This window comes from Lissotriton helveticus, chromosome 10, assembly GCF_964261635.1.
Source record: "Lissotriton helveticus chromosome 10, aLisHel1.1, whole genome shotgun sequence".
In the NCBI taxonomy this organism is placed as follows: domain Eukaryota; kingdom Metazoa; phylum Chordata; class Amphibia; order Caudata; family Salamandridae; genus Lissotriton; species Lissotriton helveticus.
This window is the reverse complement of record NC_136071.1, coordinates 973,148,649-973,165,223: the sequence shown is the minus strand read 5'-3', so window position 1 is coordinate 973,165,223 and position 16,575 is coordinate 973,148,649. Positions and strand designations below refer to the sequence as shown.

The window sequence follows — 16,575 nt, the reverse complement described above, 5'->3', positions numbered from 1 at the left end:
CAGGCAATAGAGGTGTTTCCAGAGGCCAGATGTCCCAGCAAACGCAATACAATAAAGGTGGGGCGCAGTCCTCTTACACCAAGCAGAGTAGAGGCGGCTATCGGGGCAACAGCACCAAGGGCAGAGGTCGTGGAAACAACAACTCCCGCTCCTCCGCCACCAACAAACAGTGACTCCCTGTCGCTGCCCCCCGACCATACTACACCTGTCGGGGGGAGACTCCAGCAGTTCCTGCCCGTCTGGAAATCCATCACCACAGACAGGTGGGTCAGGAAATGTATCCAGTTCGATTATTGTTTGGAGTTAACATCCACTCCACCCAACATGCCACCACACCACCGTCCTATGTCCACAGAGCATTTGCACTTATTGCAGCAGGAGGTACTCGTCATGCTGCAAAAAGGGGCAATCGAGCTCGTGCCGGTGGAGGAAGAAGGCACGGGAGTGTACTCCCTGTACTTCTTAATCCCAAAAAAGGACGGATCCCTCAGATCCATACCGGACCTCAGACCCCTGAACCAGTACATTCTATCAGAACACTTTCATATGCTCACACTGCAGCAGGTTCTCCCGTTGCTCAATCAGGGAGACTTCCTCGCAACCTTGGATCTCAGGGATGCCTATTTCCACATTCCACTGCATCCATCACACAGAAAATACCTCCGGTTCACTATTCAGGGTCGGCATTATCAGTTCAAGGTCCTGCCTTTCGGGGTGACCACAGCACCCAGGGTGTTCACGAAATGTCTGGCGACAGTAGCTGCGCACCTCAGGAGGCAGAACGTTCACGTTTACCCTTATCTGGACGACTGCCCAGCAGTGCGCCGCCAACATGTCCCACACCATTCACCTCCTTCACGATCTGGGATTCTCTCTAAATTATCCCAAGTCGCACCTTCAACCGGCCCATGTGCGGCAATATCTGGGTGCCACGATCAATACTCTGGCAGCCACGGCTCAGCCAACTTCTGTGAGGATCGACAGCATTCAGTCGCTGATCCGGAAGTTCAAACCGCAACACTCGCTTCCCGCAAGAGTGTTCATGCAGTTGATAGGCATGATGGCCTCCTGCATCTTCATAGTCCCGCACGCGAGACTACATATGCGTCCGCTCCAAGAATGCTTGGCTCATCAGTGGACTCAGGCTCAGGGACAGTTGAGCGACCTAGTGTTGGTGACCGGTCGGGCATACAGCTCTCTGCATTGGTGGAATCCACACAACAGTTCCAAGAGCCTGTACCACAGATTATCCTGATGACAGACGCATCTCTCCGGGGATGGGGAGCTCATGTGCTCCACTACACAGTGCAGGGACTATGGACAACGCAGCAGAAGAGTATGCACATCAACTACCTAGAACTGATGGCAATCTTCATGGCATTGAAGGCATTCAAAGTACATATGTGCAACAAAGTCGTGTTGATCCGGACAAGATGACGGCCATGTACTACATTCAAAAGCAGGGAGGTACGCACTCTCCGCAGTTGTCTCATCTGGCTCAGAGCATATGGAAGTGGGCCATTCAGAGGAACATCTTCCTCATGGCGGAACACCTCCTGGGCAAGGACAATCAGATGGCGGATCTGCTCAGCAGGTACAGCCACCAGATGCACGAGTGGGAGATACATCCATCAGTACTCCGCCCGTACTTCCAGCAGTGGGGTCATCCAGAGATAGACCTGTTTGCCACAAGGGAAAACGCAAAATGCCAAAGCTTTGCCGCCAGGTTCCCTCACCCACAGTCGCAGGGCAATGCGATATGGATGAACTGGTCAGGCAGATTTGCGTACGCTTTTCCCCCAGCACCTCTCATACCGCTGGTGGCACGAAAGCTAAAGCAACACTCGATTACACTCATCTTGGTTGCTCCAACGTGGGCACGCCAACCATGGTACACCACGTTTCTAGAACTCTCCGTGGTACCGCATCAAAGGCTGCACCTCACACCCAGGCTTTTGACGCAGAGCCGTGGCGACATTCAGCATCCAGACCCGCAACAGCTCAACCTGGCGATCTGGCTCCTGAAGTCTTAGAGTTTGGCTACCTTGACTTGCCTCCTGAATGCATGGATATAATACGGGAGGCTAGAAAGCCCACCACCAGGGCCTGCTATGCAGCAAAATGGAAGCGGTTTGCCATTTACTGTACTGAACACAACATCAACCCGCTAGATGCATCCATTCCCAACATCATCTGTTATTTGTTACATCTTTACAAATGCAATCTAGCATATGCTTCCATTCGGATACACTTATCCGCCATAGCGGCTTATCTCCAAAACAGGCAGCACCTCTCCGTTTTCAGAGTGCCTGCCATCAAAGCCTTCCTAGAAGGGCTTAAACGGGTCATCCCTCCCAGGACCCCTCCAGCTCCTGTATGGAACCTCAATGTGGTCCTCACCAGGTTGATGGGCCCACCTTTTGAGCCTCTGCATTCCTGTGAGATTCAGTTCTTAACATGGAAAGTGGCGTTTCTCATTGCCATTACGTCTCTGAGACGTGTTAGTGAGCTGCAGGCACTCACTGGACAAGAGCCATTCATACAGATTCACTCCAACAGGGTGGTGCTGCGCACTAACCCTAAATTTCTTCCTAAAGTGGTTTCGCAGTTCCATGTCAATCAGACCATTGAGCTGCCCGCGTTCTTTCAAAACCCGGAGACAGTGGCAGAAAGTATGCTCCACACTCTTGATGTCAAACGAGCTTTGATGTACTACATCGATAGGACAAAGGATTTTAGGAAGACACAACAACTCTTTGTTGCCTTTTCAGCCCAGCACAAAGGCAACCCCATTTCCAAGGCAGGGATAGCCAGGTGGATCGTTAAGTGTATTCAAATTTGCTATCACAAGGCTAAGCGCACTTTAACGGTCCCCCCTAGAGCCCACTCCACCCGCAAGTTGGGGGCCTCCATGGCTTTCCTTGGTAATATCCCTTTGGAAGACATTTGTAGAGCAGCCACATGGTCTACCCCACACACATTTACTAAACACTACTGTGTAGATGTGCACTCCAAGCAGCAAGCAGCTGTAGGGCAGGCTGTTCTAAAGACACTTTTTCAGACATCTGCAGCTGGCACAGGCGGTCGCCGTTAATGGAGGGACTGCTATTTATTCTATGCTATAGATATGAATTCAAGTAAACAACAATGGTCCTTGACCAGAAAGAATAACCTTAAGAATAATTATAGGCTCCAATGTGCACTATAATAAACAAGAAGTCCAGCCGGACCTCGCAATTTATTTAATAACAAGAATAAGTCAGAATACTCGAACCAACAATTGAGCAGTGGGACACAGTCCTGTATCCACAAGGCTAGACAAACAATACACACTACAATTAACTAGATATTTTCAGGCATTTGGAAAATGAAGGAGCAAAATGTGAAATTTTTACAGTCTATTTGCTTCACATATGTAGAAAAAACATAATTTTTGCACACGATTGTGAACTAGTGTTTAGACTACACAATTAGTCGACGGCGTTTCGATCCATCTAAGATTGTGGATCATCATCAGGACATTCGATGCTTGCCCGAATTTAAAAGCCTCACGGCTGATATAGTTGAAGGGCAGGGTCGTGTACAAGACCACAGGTGGAAGGGCTTCCAGTTTTGGAGCCTATGAAGGATTATAGGTACTTGACGGGTGAGTGGTGAGGATGAGGTAGAGGACAGTACCTCGTGATGATACCCCACGCTGCGACAAGGGCTGTAGGGTTGGAGCGCAGCTTGAACGGTGTCGCGGGAGGGAACCGTTAGTTTAAAATTGCAATACTCTAAGGTAGGAAGCCGAATGATCTATGCGGCATCCGGGGGTTGCCGGTATTGCGTTCACAATGCACGCGTATGAATTCAGCAGCCCACATGCCTCGAACTGAATATGCTACTTACCAGTATGCATCTGTTCTTGGCATGTAGGGCTGCTGACATTCATATCGCCCGCCCTCGTCCCCGGCGCCTGTAGCGGCTGCAGAATTTACACTTATTCTTAGCATGGTCATCGCTCACACTGTTACACTCCATCTTCGCCACAATGGCTAAAAACAATCTGGGGATGGAGTCGATGCCCATGCGCACTGTAGTCCAGGGGAGGAGCCACCTATCTCGTGATACTTCGAAGACTCTTCCAGGACAACAATGTGCAATCATCCGGACCCAACACTAGGCGGCGATCTATGCTATAGATATGAATGTCAGCAGCCCTACATGCCAAGAACAGATGCATACTGGTAAGAAACATATTCAATATAGTACTGTTTGACGACCTGTGACATGCTATTGTCCGCCTCCTAGACATGCTGTTCTAAAGTAGCACGTGGCAGATTAAGGAATTATGCTCTTAAAATTTAGAATGCACGCTTTGTAATTACCCTATTTTTATACACAGTGCGATACTGGCATTTGGCTTTTCTCCAAAGGTGTGGAGAGGGGAAAAAAATTGAGATTAAATCTTTATAACCGATGATAACGCAGCATGGTTACCTGGGGGACACGATACACGAGTATTACCAAGGGTGAAGTATCTGCAGCTAGTATCGAGGGCTACAGGCCTGGAATGGAAATGAAAATCAGCAATGGCAAACAATGCTGAAAGTAGCACAACACTGCAGAAGGCCGTGAATAGTACAAGTTTATGGGCGTTTTGTTTCAGGGTCATGGTGGCCCATCCTGCTCTGAATGCATCCCCCTAGGCTGCAGCCCACTAGGAAAATAGCAAGAGTGCTAGAATGGCCAGTTCACCCTGTTAGTAGCTAATTGAGACATTCATACTTTTGAGATGCACGTAAAGAAGAAGCAATAAACACTCGGACCTATTTACAAAGTTGTCACGCAGTGCAGCCCTGCAAGTCACTTTGCTGTGCTCCATGACAGGGAAAAGGCAAGAATGCGCGATTCCTGCCTTTTCCCCCTGCGCTGGTGCACTTTTGGCAGCCTAGTGCCTGCATTGCATGTTGGATTGTTTTTGTGCAGGAAGGAACACCTTCCTGCACAAAAACAATCCTGAGAGGCATTTTTCTCATTTGTTGCCTCAGAATGCAAAACATACAGAAAGAGGAAATAACAAAGAAAAATATTTTTCTCCTTGTTAGGCTTCTCCTGAGAAGGCGTACTTTTTGGCACATTACCAGGACTAGCAGTGCTAGTAAATCTGGGAATGAGTAAAAAAAAACATGGGCGTTGCGTGGGAACACCCACGCAACACCCATGGAAAGCCTTACCAGGGCAGAGTAAGGCAAGGCAGCGATTTGTGCTGCGCTGCTTTACTCTAGATTTATGTAGCCACAAAGGACCACGCAAAGTGTTCTTAAATGGATTAATAAACCGGACTTAAGGCTAGTCACTCTTGCACCACCTTGCACCACGCAAGAGGGACGCAAAAACACCTCGTAAATAAGCCCCTCAGTTTGAGGTGTCAAAACTCACTTACATGGGGTACTCAGACGAATATCTGCGAGGAAAGAGAAAGCATTGGCTTACTACCAGGTACTGGTGCCAGGAGTAACAAAGAGAAAGAAACAAGGAGAAATATGAGATGTATGTTACCGTTTTTTTGGGATAGTACATGGCGGATTAACCACTGTAAATGTAATCGAACAACCTGAATGCAATCCAACAAGTCATGGGCACCAGGTCAATACAGCCCAAACACCTGCATTCTAAAAGATTTAATCAGAGCACCCACACCTGCATACTGAAAGATTGAATTGGAGCTCCCTCACCCGCATTCCAAAAGATCGGATTAAACATGTAAATAGCAGAGAACGTGAATGTCTTTCTTTACACACCACATTTCAATTACCATTGTAAGGTATGTAACACCATGCTTTTGAGATACACATGACATATTTATTTTACTTCAGTTGTATAGCAGTACAAGCAGGCAGAGAAGTGCTCTCGAATTGAAATCATTGTAATGGACAAATGTGCAGTGTAACGTACGTGTATTTTGTCCCCTCGCCCTTTTTACCTCTATGCTCGCGCCCCTCATCACATCCTGGTTTCTGTAATAGGATTTCACAGAAACACAATGCAGTTCCGCGTAGAACCTCATGATTCAGATGCTGTGAAGGTTTTTCTTAAAGCCTCCAGCTTATCCTTGGAGCTAGCCACAAGCTACTTCAAATACCCAAAGCAAATTAATATGCAGCTTAAGGGCACTTGCTTATTATTTAATTTCACATTTATGCCTATTTAGACAGTTGTCTTTTACTAAAAACAGAATCAACTAGCATTTGCAATACATCCTATTGCATTGCAAATGCGTGTTGCTTCTTGGAAACAGGGTAAAGATGCTTAAAAAAACGAAGCAGGAGAGCAAAGAACAGAGTCCAATGTGTGCAGAAAAATAGTTGCAGAACTGAAAGAATTTTAGTTTTTTTAATGAAAATGGAGGCTTTCAAGATGTCTTGGGGAGCCAGTCTGTAAAGCAGGAGGCAGAAAAGAAAAGACTGTTCAGGCGAGGGATTTACCAGACTAGTATAGGGATCTGGTAAGTCAGTCTTTAAACCTTTTTTTCTGTATATACTGGGATGCTTTACTACATGGCGTATATGTCAGGAGCCCAACACATTTCCTCACATCTTCAAAGTCTATTACTTATGCCTATTGACAGTTGCCTACTCTCCCCTTTGTTCTGCCATTTTGACCATAAAATTAAAAACGTGCCCCTTTGCTTATTTTAGTTTTTTTTTTGTTCATTAGACTTTTCAACACCTATTTTCATATAGGCCCTCCTGTTTGTTTCTGTTTATTGTTTTCTTCAATTTTCATAGCAGATCGATTATCTATCAAGGCAAGTATATGGAGAAAGAATAATAAATAAACACATTTGTAATCTTTAAACATTGTGTTCCCCTTGTCGGCAAGGTTATACGGGAGAAAAGTTATACTGCTTGCTTTTTTTGCTGGCTAGGGAGCATTTCAGTTAATCTTGTACACCCCCTCAGAAACACCCTGGCCTATGTGTGACATGGAAGATACATTTTTGTGGACCTTTGAACAACATATGTTATATAATGCAAAGTTGAATGTATCATATATATTCAGTGACATATACTGTTATATAGTAATCATGTAAAAACCAATCTAACACAAGAATATTTATCATTGCAGCACATTACTGACCAACAAGGAAGATCTCCCTTAAACATATGTGAAGAAAACAAACAAAATGAGTGGGAAGGAACTGTAAAGCTTTTGAAGGAGAGTATGAACAAACCTGTAAGTTATCTATATTCAGCATTCTGTGTGCTCAGAGCATACACCAAGCTCTGTTTCCGCCTGGCTGTAGCCCACTGCACACTTCCTCAACTAAACATATTGTTGAAGAAAAACTTGAAAGAGGTAACCAGGGTTAAATAGCATCTGTTTATTGGTTTGGAGTGTTCAGGTGGAAGTCTGAAGGCCTGGCAACCATTTTACTATTCAGGCATAGTGGCCCCTATTTATCAAATGTCAAATCTTTTACAGTCATTGTAATAGTTCATGTGGTAATAGATTTCCCCTGCATTGAATTTTAATATGATAACTGGAATCTTCCCCATCCCCATGGCAAACTGGGAATCCTCCTTTATGCAAAAATTCCTTGAAAGGTCTGTTTGAGCTTCTAGTTACGTCACTGGCTTCTAGTGATGCCTCTCTCTAGAGCCTCACCTTTTTCAGCTTCTTCCTGCACACAATGATTCTGGAGAGCACTCCAGTAGTTCTCTCTCCAGTACAGGCTCGTGTCTGGGAACTTGTACAGTGCTTTTTTTGTATTTTCAAACTGAACCTAAAAGAAGGCTTTATTGAAGGCGTGTGGATTGTGTGGCACAAGCAACATCTCGAAGGATAACCCCCATACAGAGTGTGTGCATTGCCTGCATCTGGACTGTGATGTCACAGAATGTGGAATATGCCAGTGCTTTTCTTCAAGGACGAAAAAGAAGAGCTGTGATGGTAATGTATTTTGTTTCATTCGTTTCATATGCTGATTCTCTGACAAAACAGCTGCACATAGCTTTATTTTGTGCACAAAAGCTATAAAAACACTGCGATATGTCGAAAAGCATGACGGAACAGGGGGGGCATGGCTACGCGCTGAACATGGCAGTCATCTGATCGACGAGCTCCGGACCTGGGCCGCCATTATCCTGCAATAATCCTGCCAAAACCACATATTTAAGGTCGTAGCCGACTCCCAGACCACCAGGGAGGTAGCGGGACCCGGCAATACCACTGAAGACACGGTACGCTGCCGAGGGTCGGAGCTCAGGGGTGAGGGCCCGGAGCCGTCGCCTCCGGGACACGCCATTTTTCTGCTGCACAGAAGAGCGTAGAGGCGAGCTAGTACAAGCTGCGGAGCTGCGGCGAGGAGGTGTGGCTGCGATCTACAAGCGGACTGGCGCTCGATCACAGTGCGGTGGAGGCTGAGCAGATATCGACCCGCGAGTGTCGCCGATGCGAATGAGGGACCCTACGTGACGACCGGCGAGGGAGGAGACACCAAAGTGGCGGTGAGGTCTCAGTATCCTGCCCCCGCCCTCTCCCTCCGTTGTGGCATTCCGGGGTCCCGGGACGCGGAAGCATATATGCGGAGATGGTCTGCCCCTGATCCTTCTGTTTGGGACGAGTCGAAGAGTGGCTGAGGAGCACCTTCAGCTCCGGGGCCCCCTTCCGACCTCGGACTGTTTTGCCGATGCCGGCGCCGATGTCCTCCTCAAGCCCGGGGAGGCGGCTGAGCCCTGGGGCCACCTTCCGACCTCGGACTGTTTTGCCGATGCCGGCGCCGATGTCCTCCTCAAGCCCGGGGAGGCGGCTGAGCCCTGTGCAGTGGTGAGCCTACGCCCTACACTTCACAACTTTATTGGTTCCCCCCCCGGCTGGGGCGACGAGAAGATGCTAGCAGCAGTGGGGGCGGTCCCCCGATGCTGGGCCTGGAACCTGGCACATAAGAGGTGAGAGAACCCCATAAGATTTCTTGGGCAACACGAGCTCCGAATGCAAGGGGGCTGGAGCCATTGAGGTGGCTACTAACTAGCCCTGACATGCCTGTGGCCTGTAACCTGAACTGAACCAAAATGCAGGGCCAGGATCTTTGATCCCTTGCTATAACACCTGGATCTGTGGAGGCAGCTCATTAACGGACCTAAGCAGTGGGGGGTTCTGAGCCCAGGAAGCTATTAAAAGATACCAGCTGGAGGGGGAGGGAGGCGCCATTTCCGAACTGTGGCGCAGCACTGTGGTTGACTATATGATCTGCCCGAGGCCACTCCCCGGCGCCTAAAGTTGAACGAACGACAAGGGTACCTACTGAACACGCAATAGCTAGAGCTGAGCTCTTCGAGGCGCCAGGGCTGTATACACCTGGGAGGACGGTGAGCTTACCTGACACTTCCCAAACCACGGACAATGGGGCGCAGTAAGACAAAGCAACAGTCCCACAGTGGCACAAACTCCACGCTGGAAAAAGCAGATCATGCGGACAGCGCACTTGCAACCAGCTGCATCCCGCCTACGGCTGTTGCGGCACCAGTAGACCAACTCGACCTTATCCTGCAAGAGGTACGTGATTCCAGGAAGGCGATAGAGCTCCAGATTGGAGCCCTCACTACCGGCCTAGACCTGCTCCGCGCAGACCATGCGAAGACATCGGACAGGGTGAAAGACCATACGACGACGCTAGCCGAAGTGGTGCCGAAGCAGGAAACCGATCGAAATTGACGTGAAACAATTACAAACGCAAGTGGCCACTTTGCTTGACCTTGTAGAGGATGCGGAGGGCCGGGCGTGAAGAAATAACATACGCGTGATTGATATGCCAGAGAAAAGCGAAGGAACTGATGCACCACGCTATATGGAGCAATGGCTTCGAGAACACATCACGACGGAGGGCCTCTCTGAGCAATATTGTATAGAGCGCGCGCACCTGATACCAATGGGACGCCCGAATCCCGGGGCCCTGCCGCGGCCACTTATCCTCAAACTGTTGAACTTTCGGGATAGGGACATTCTCCTACAGAAAGCCAGGGTACTGGCCCCAATAAGCTTTGAGAATGCGCAAATCTCGTTATACCCGGATTACACAATGCTAGTACAGCGACGGCGGTCCTCCTTTATGGCTGTAAAACAAAGACTGCGGGATTTGGAACTGAAATATGCCTTACTTTTTCCTGCACGTCTAAAACTAATGTACGAGTAGAAAACGTACTTCTTCGAAAGTCCCGGAGACGTCGAGGGCTGGCTAGAGGTGATTGAATTGACCAATGCTGCAGCTACTCCCACACAGGCCAAAGACAGGAACCAGTCTACTATCGGCACTGCAGCGGATCGTGGGGGGAGGAGACCGCGTCGTACTCCGGCGCGGAAATTTGTCACACCACAACAGATACGACAAAACAAATCCCAAGCAATCGTCGCTACGGCCACCTTCACGAACACTCCCAGGTTGGACGTTAAATCCTCCTCGGAGGATGGCACACCACGAGAGTCGGACTCTAGAGGCAGTGTGGCTCTGTTCCTTTCGGCCACCCCGCAAATGATTAACGATTTATTTGGCTAAATGGACTCGTGCAAGTATCTTTCTTCCTCCTTGTAATTGTAATGTGTAACTAATGTTTGATTCATTGAAGGCATTATTAACTGCATAGTGGTAGGCAAAATGGTACTAGGGCCCAGGATGCCGTTGTAGCTTTAACGTTATAGAAGTAACTCGTACCACCCACATGCAAAGCGCTGGCGCGGTCCCCCGTAAGGCGAAGGCTCTTTTTATGATTATTATGTTTTTATTGGTTATGTTAGCATTTTTTGTGGTCCGGTATAGTTCAATGACCGGACCGAGTATTGGGAAGGTGGGGAGGGGGGCGGTCTCAAATTGTCTGCTGTTACTGTTTTGCTAGCCAGCCCGTGTGACACACTGCTTAGTTATTTAATATGCATACATTGGGAAAATACACAGTTATAACTTGGAACATACGGGGTATGGGCACAATACAAAAACGCCACAGGATACATGCACACCTACAGCGCCGTAAGGCACAGATAGTGTATCTACAGGAATCGCACATGGTGGAAAGAAGTTGTAAAACTCCGAAAGAAATGGAGGGGACAGGTCTTCTCCACCCTTTACTCTAACTATGCAAGGGGGGGGGCACAATCTGGATACGACATGGAGTACCTTTTGTGGCACAGGAACAGAGAATTGATAAACTAGGCAGGTATGTATTAGTAAAAGGGACATTAGATGGTCAATTGGTGGCACTGGGCAATATATATGCCCCTAACTATGATCAGGATAAATACTGGGATGTAGTGAGTGGGGCATTGGCAGGTTGGGAGGCACACCCATGGATAGTGGGGGAGACTGCAACGTAGTGTTGGATGTGTCCTTGGACAGATCACACCCACCTCTACATGGCGCCGGTGTACTCAAACAGGCCGAAGCACTAGAAAGATGGGCTGACGGATGGGGGTTGCGTGTCGTGTGGCGCCTAAGACATCCAGCACATAGGGAATACTCTTGCTACTCTGCGGTGCATGATCTTCACACTAGAATAGACAGTGTTCTGCTCTGACAGGATAGCCATGCAGTGGCTCCAGTCCACATATCTGCCCAAGACTTTCTCGGATCACAATCCACTAGAGATAATCATCACATGGGGCAGGGTGCCCACACCGGTCCCAACATGGCGCCTCTGGCCGCAGCTCCTTGAAGACCAGATATTTTGTGGTGCCCTCTCTGACACTATCGTACATTATTTTACAGAAAACAGCAACACGGCCACAAGTAAATTGGTGGAATGGGACGCCTTTAAGGCAGTAATAAGGGGGAAAGCAATTAGTATGACAGTGGGGGCACGACAGGAACTACATAAGTCTCTATTGGATGTTGAAGAGAGAATGGGTAGGCTGGAGCAAGAAGCGGTAAATAAATCAGAGCAAAAGGGCCCTGCTTCAGGAGGCACGAATTTGATACCCTGAATTATTAGAGTCGCTAAGGGCCATCGACTACGCGGCATATACGCAACGTGCGCATAGTGAGGCAGACAAAGCGGGAGCACTAGTTGCTCGGATTAATGGGATATAGTGTCTAGCCAAGGAGATATTAATGCTGCATTTAGAGACTAATTATACGGGGCGTCTGACTCTGCACTAGGGAACAAACTAAAGCTTTTCTGTCCACCTTAACATTCCCAGAAGTACCAACATCGGTCCGGAAAGGCCTTACAGGACACATCACACCACATGAGATTAAGGTTGCTATGAGGGGACTACAGCGCAATAAAACCCATGGCATGGATGGACTCCCCATTGAATTTTACGACACGTATGCCGAGGCTCTAGTGCCCCAACTAGTGGAGCTATACAAAACAATATGGGAGAAGGGCTCTCTATCCATCACAACAGCACAAGCCCTGGTCATATCACTGCCAAAGCCGGAAAGAGACCATACTGACATGGCTAACTACTGGCCACTATTGCTGTTACCCACTGAATTCAAAATATTGAGTATAGTGTTGGCTAACAGACTACTTCCACATTTATCGAAATTGGTTCATATAGATCAAACCGGATTCCGACCGGCATGCAGTACCTCACTCAACATTAGGAAACTACACTACCTGATGACAGAGGCTCCGAAACGCTACCCACATGCGGGCTGTGTCTCGCTGGACCTCCGGCAAGCATTCGACTCAATTACCTGGGGATACATGTTTCAGGCACTTTCAAAATTCGGGCTACCGGAAGAGTACATGACATGGCTACGATTGCTATATAAGGCCCCAACGGCACGCACTAGAAAGGGAGGACACATTCAGTAGGAATACACCATACATAAAGGGACCAGACAGGGATGCCCCTTATCGCCCCTCATTTTTATTCTGGCGCTAGAGCCGTTAGCCATAAAGCTAAGACAGGACTTTCTAGACTGGGGAATACGGCTAGGGAATACGACCCACTTATTTTCGGCATATGCTGACGAGATTCTTATGTACATATATGATCTCCGCAGGCCACTGACCCCATTATTCGAGACATATCGACATTTCGCACTCCTATCGGGCCTGGCTCTAAACACTACCAAAACGCATGCATTTTTCTTCACGGACCAGGGGGGCATTACTGACATAGAAGTCGGGGGTACCAGAATTCAAGTCACACAGTCCACGTTTAGGTATTTGGGCCTCCAAATATACAGAATGCATTAGGATATGCTAGAAGGCAACTTAAATAGAGCAATTAGAGCTTTACGGTCTAGTGTCACTTTTTGGACAGCAGTGCCATTATCTATCACAGGGAGAGCAGCAATTGCAAAAATGGTTGTCTTACCAAGACTACTATATTATTTTACGAATTTGCCGCTGCTGGTGCCACAGGCTACTTTTAAATTACTGAACACTCTGGTCACAGACCTTATTTGGGGAAAGGGCAGAAGACGCATCAGTCTTAAAAAGTTACAAGTGGGTACCCGGACGAGAGGCCTGGGAGTACCGGACTTTCGAGCTTACTATTACACCTGTCAATTACAATGGTTGTCATACTGGACGGCGGGACGTAATTTGCAGGAAATAGACTACACGGATATTGACTACGGAGCATTGCATGCCTTGCTCCTGCCGGGCAATAGAACTCCGACTGACCTCCCCCCCTTATTGCAGACTGCATTGAGATGCTGGAAAGAGACGCTACAGTACACAGATACACCCCATGCGTACGCAGGCAACATACCGCTATTAGGTATCCCATTGGCTAGCGGTAGGCTCACTAAACGCAAACTGACACCCTGGTTGGAGGTGGGTATTAGTACAGTGGCGGACTTATTTGGAGAGGAGACGCTGCTGGATCATGATACTTTCATAAATTAGACCTGTGCCCCTGCACAACTATATCTAAGACACGCAGCATTGAGTCGGCACATAAAAACGCACTGGGCCCCGCAGAGGAGGGCACCCCGATAACAAATTGGTCAAAATGGTATACTACATGGGAAGAGGGCGACACCTGATTAGATGGTTATACGCTGGTATTAGCTCCCACACAAGAGCATCCTTAAATGTGCTGAAGGCTATTTGGGAGGTAGACATAGGCAAAGAACTGACGGACAAATAATGGTCAATAGTACTTGAGCACCCTCGGAAAGTCTCAAGGAACGCCGAGTTCAATTTTATCCAGACAATGGTCCTACATCGTGCGTACCCAACGCCGACCAGGCTGGATAAGATGTTTCCCCAGACACAACACTCGTGCCCGAGGTGTATGCTAGACGGGGCAGGCTTATTGCACATGTTATCGGAATGCTCGAAGATACTGGGATGCGATTAGAAGAATGACTGGGGCGGCCGCACACCTTGTCATCGCTGACACAATAGAGGAATGCATTTTAGGTCTCAATGTTCATATATCCAAACACAAGGTACAATACCGGTTCATAGATCTTGCACTAATAATGGCTATCAGGACCATCACCATGAGATAGAAATCACGTAAACCCCCTGAAGTGCATGCTTGGTATGCAGAAATACTGCGTTGGGGTGGCGCAGAAGGTGCTGCATTGCGCAGAGAAGAGATTAGAGGGCTACGTAAAACGCCAATTTCTCTCGAATGGGAAGTTATGTTAGAAGGGATAAGGTCACATAGCACAGATTCAGAAGATTAAAATATTGTACACTTCACAGAGCAGAAGCCCATGCCACGAGAATGTTGCAGGTCACATGTAATTTTGTACCTCTGTATGCGCTGATTATGTTAATGTGCTGGCGGGACTGGCTAATATGTGTATATATATATGCAATAAACAGGTAGAGACTGGGGTTTGTGGCGTGGGGGGACGTTGGGAAAACTTTCGGTTGTTTATGTATATCATTGGAAAACACGACAGATCCGAGCAATATCGCAGGGAAAAGTGTAGTCTGCGCTTGGAAACACAAGTATTATTGTCCATGGGAGATATACACATTGTGCTCTGGAACACTGAGTATTGACATGAATAAATGGATTGTCAGTAACTAACTATATGCCATACTTTGCAAAAACTCAATAAAATATGTTTAAAAAAAACCATGATGGAACAGCTCACATTTTCATTATTTGAACCCCACATCATGAAATGATGTGAAGTTGCGTCATCCCTTTGAGGATGTCTAGGGCGGAAAAAAAAGGGATATTCTAAAAGTATAAAAATCAAAAGTTGACCAGCTGGCTGAAGTCCAATAACCTTCACTTTAAATCTACCTGGAAGGAATCAGTCTCTACAACTCATTTTGAGCACTACAAGCAAGCATGAGCCTAAAAAGCGTTAACATACCGAGATATTCCAGTTTAAACTTTAATTTCTCTGCAGTCTGTACCACTTCCCCTTGAAGAATCTAGCAACTTCTTCTTTGCAAAACACAAACTTCTTGTCTTAGTATTGGACTGAATATTGTTTGATTAACCAACTGTTTGCTAGTTGGGGGCACTTCGTCTGCCCGTCAGGACGCATGTAGAAGATCATTCTTACATCCGAATTTTAACTTCTTGCAATATGCTCCTTTGTCATTAACATGCAAAACATTTTTCGAATTTATTATTCCTTAACGTAAGGGAATGATTACAGGAATTCTTATTTTTAGCCCTGGTCACTATAAAAAGGGACAATTGCCTTCATTGCATACACTGGCTGGCTTCTTCCCGCTCTTTGCTTTCTCACCTTTCCAGCAAAATTAACAACTCCGGTGTGGGACACTAGAAATAAACTTGTGGTGCCCCAAGCTGTAGCTGTTTTCTTTCTATTTTCCTTACAGGAATGAAACCGGGTCTATATTAGCATCGTTTCTTATCAGCCTAGTTTCAACTTGCTGCAAGTTATTATTCTGTATGTATAGCTTTTTGATGCATGAATTAAAGTTTGTGATATACCCTGTAGAGGTTTTGCAATTATATTATTGTATTTACCAAGGAGAGCATAACTTCTTCTTAAATCTGGGTGTTGTTGTCACCTAAGTAGGAGACATTGTTAGCATTACTTTAATGTCTAGGGATTATTTTTATTCTGTTCTCCTCCTTCCTTAAAGGACTGCTAGGTTTTTAACTCCAAACTATCACCCAGTGAAATTGCACAATCTTTAGCTGTGTTTTTGCAGTATATTATTAACCATGATAGTGATTACCTAAGCATATTCTTTCTCCTTCTCAGTGACACTTAATATCTGTTGAAAAAAGGACATAAGTGGTCTGTTATTTTGTAAGGAAAAAGTTACTCATTATAAAATCTCACTTCTCTGCTGATAAGAAATCTGAGGACTTTGTGATGCTGTAAATATCTTTTTCGGGGTTAATATGCAAAAGAGTAATTTTAAATATATTATTGGCACATACTATTAGAAGACGGAAAACGTATAAAGTACAGGACCAATTCATATCACTCTCCCTCCTCCTGGCGAAAAGAGGAATAGCCATGCATTGGCAAGCCCCAGAGGGATCCCCAGTGGAGGCCTGGGTGGGAGCAGTTAAGAAATGGGGGCGGCTGAAGAGGAAGCGATCTGGGATGAGGAAGTGAAAGGGACAAGCAAACATCATATTTCCATGGAATGGGCACAACTACTGTACCAATTCGGA

General features: G+C 46.9%; 1 protein-coding gene across 1 annotated transcript in view; it reads left to right on the top strand.

The window, feature by feature from the left end:
- KRIT1 (KRIT1 ankyrin repeat containing) overlaps positions 1-16,575 on the top strand; it is a 333,886-nt gene that overhangs the window by 160,325 nt on the left and 156,986 nt on the right. Inside the window, exon 10 of the mRNA XM_078663641.1 lies at positions 7,114-7,221. Within this exon, the coding sequence (XP_078519767.1) occupies positions 7,114-7,221 (108 nt within the window). The remainder of the gene's footprint in view (positions 1-7,113; positions 7,222-16,575) is intronic.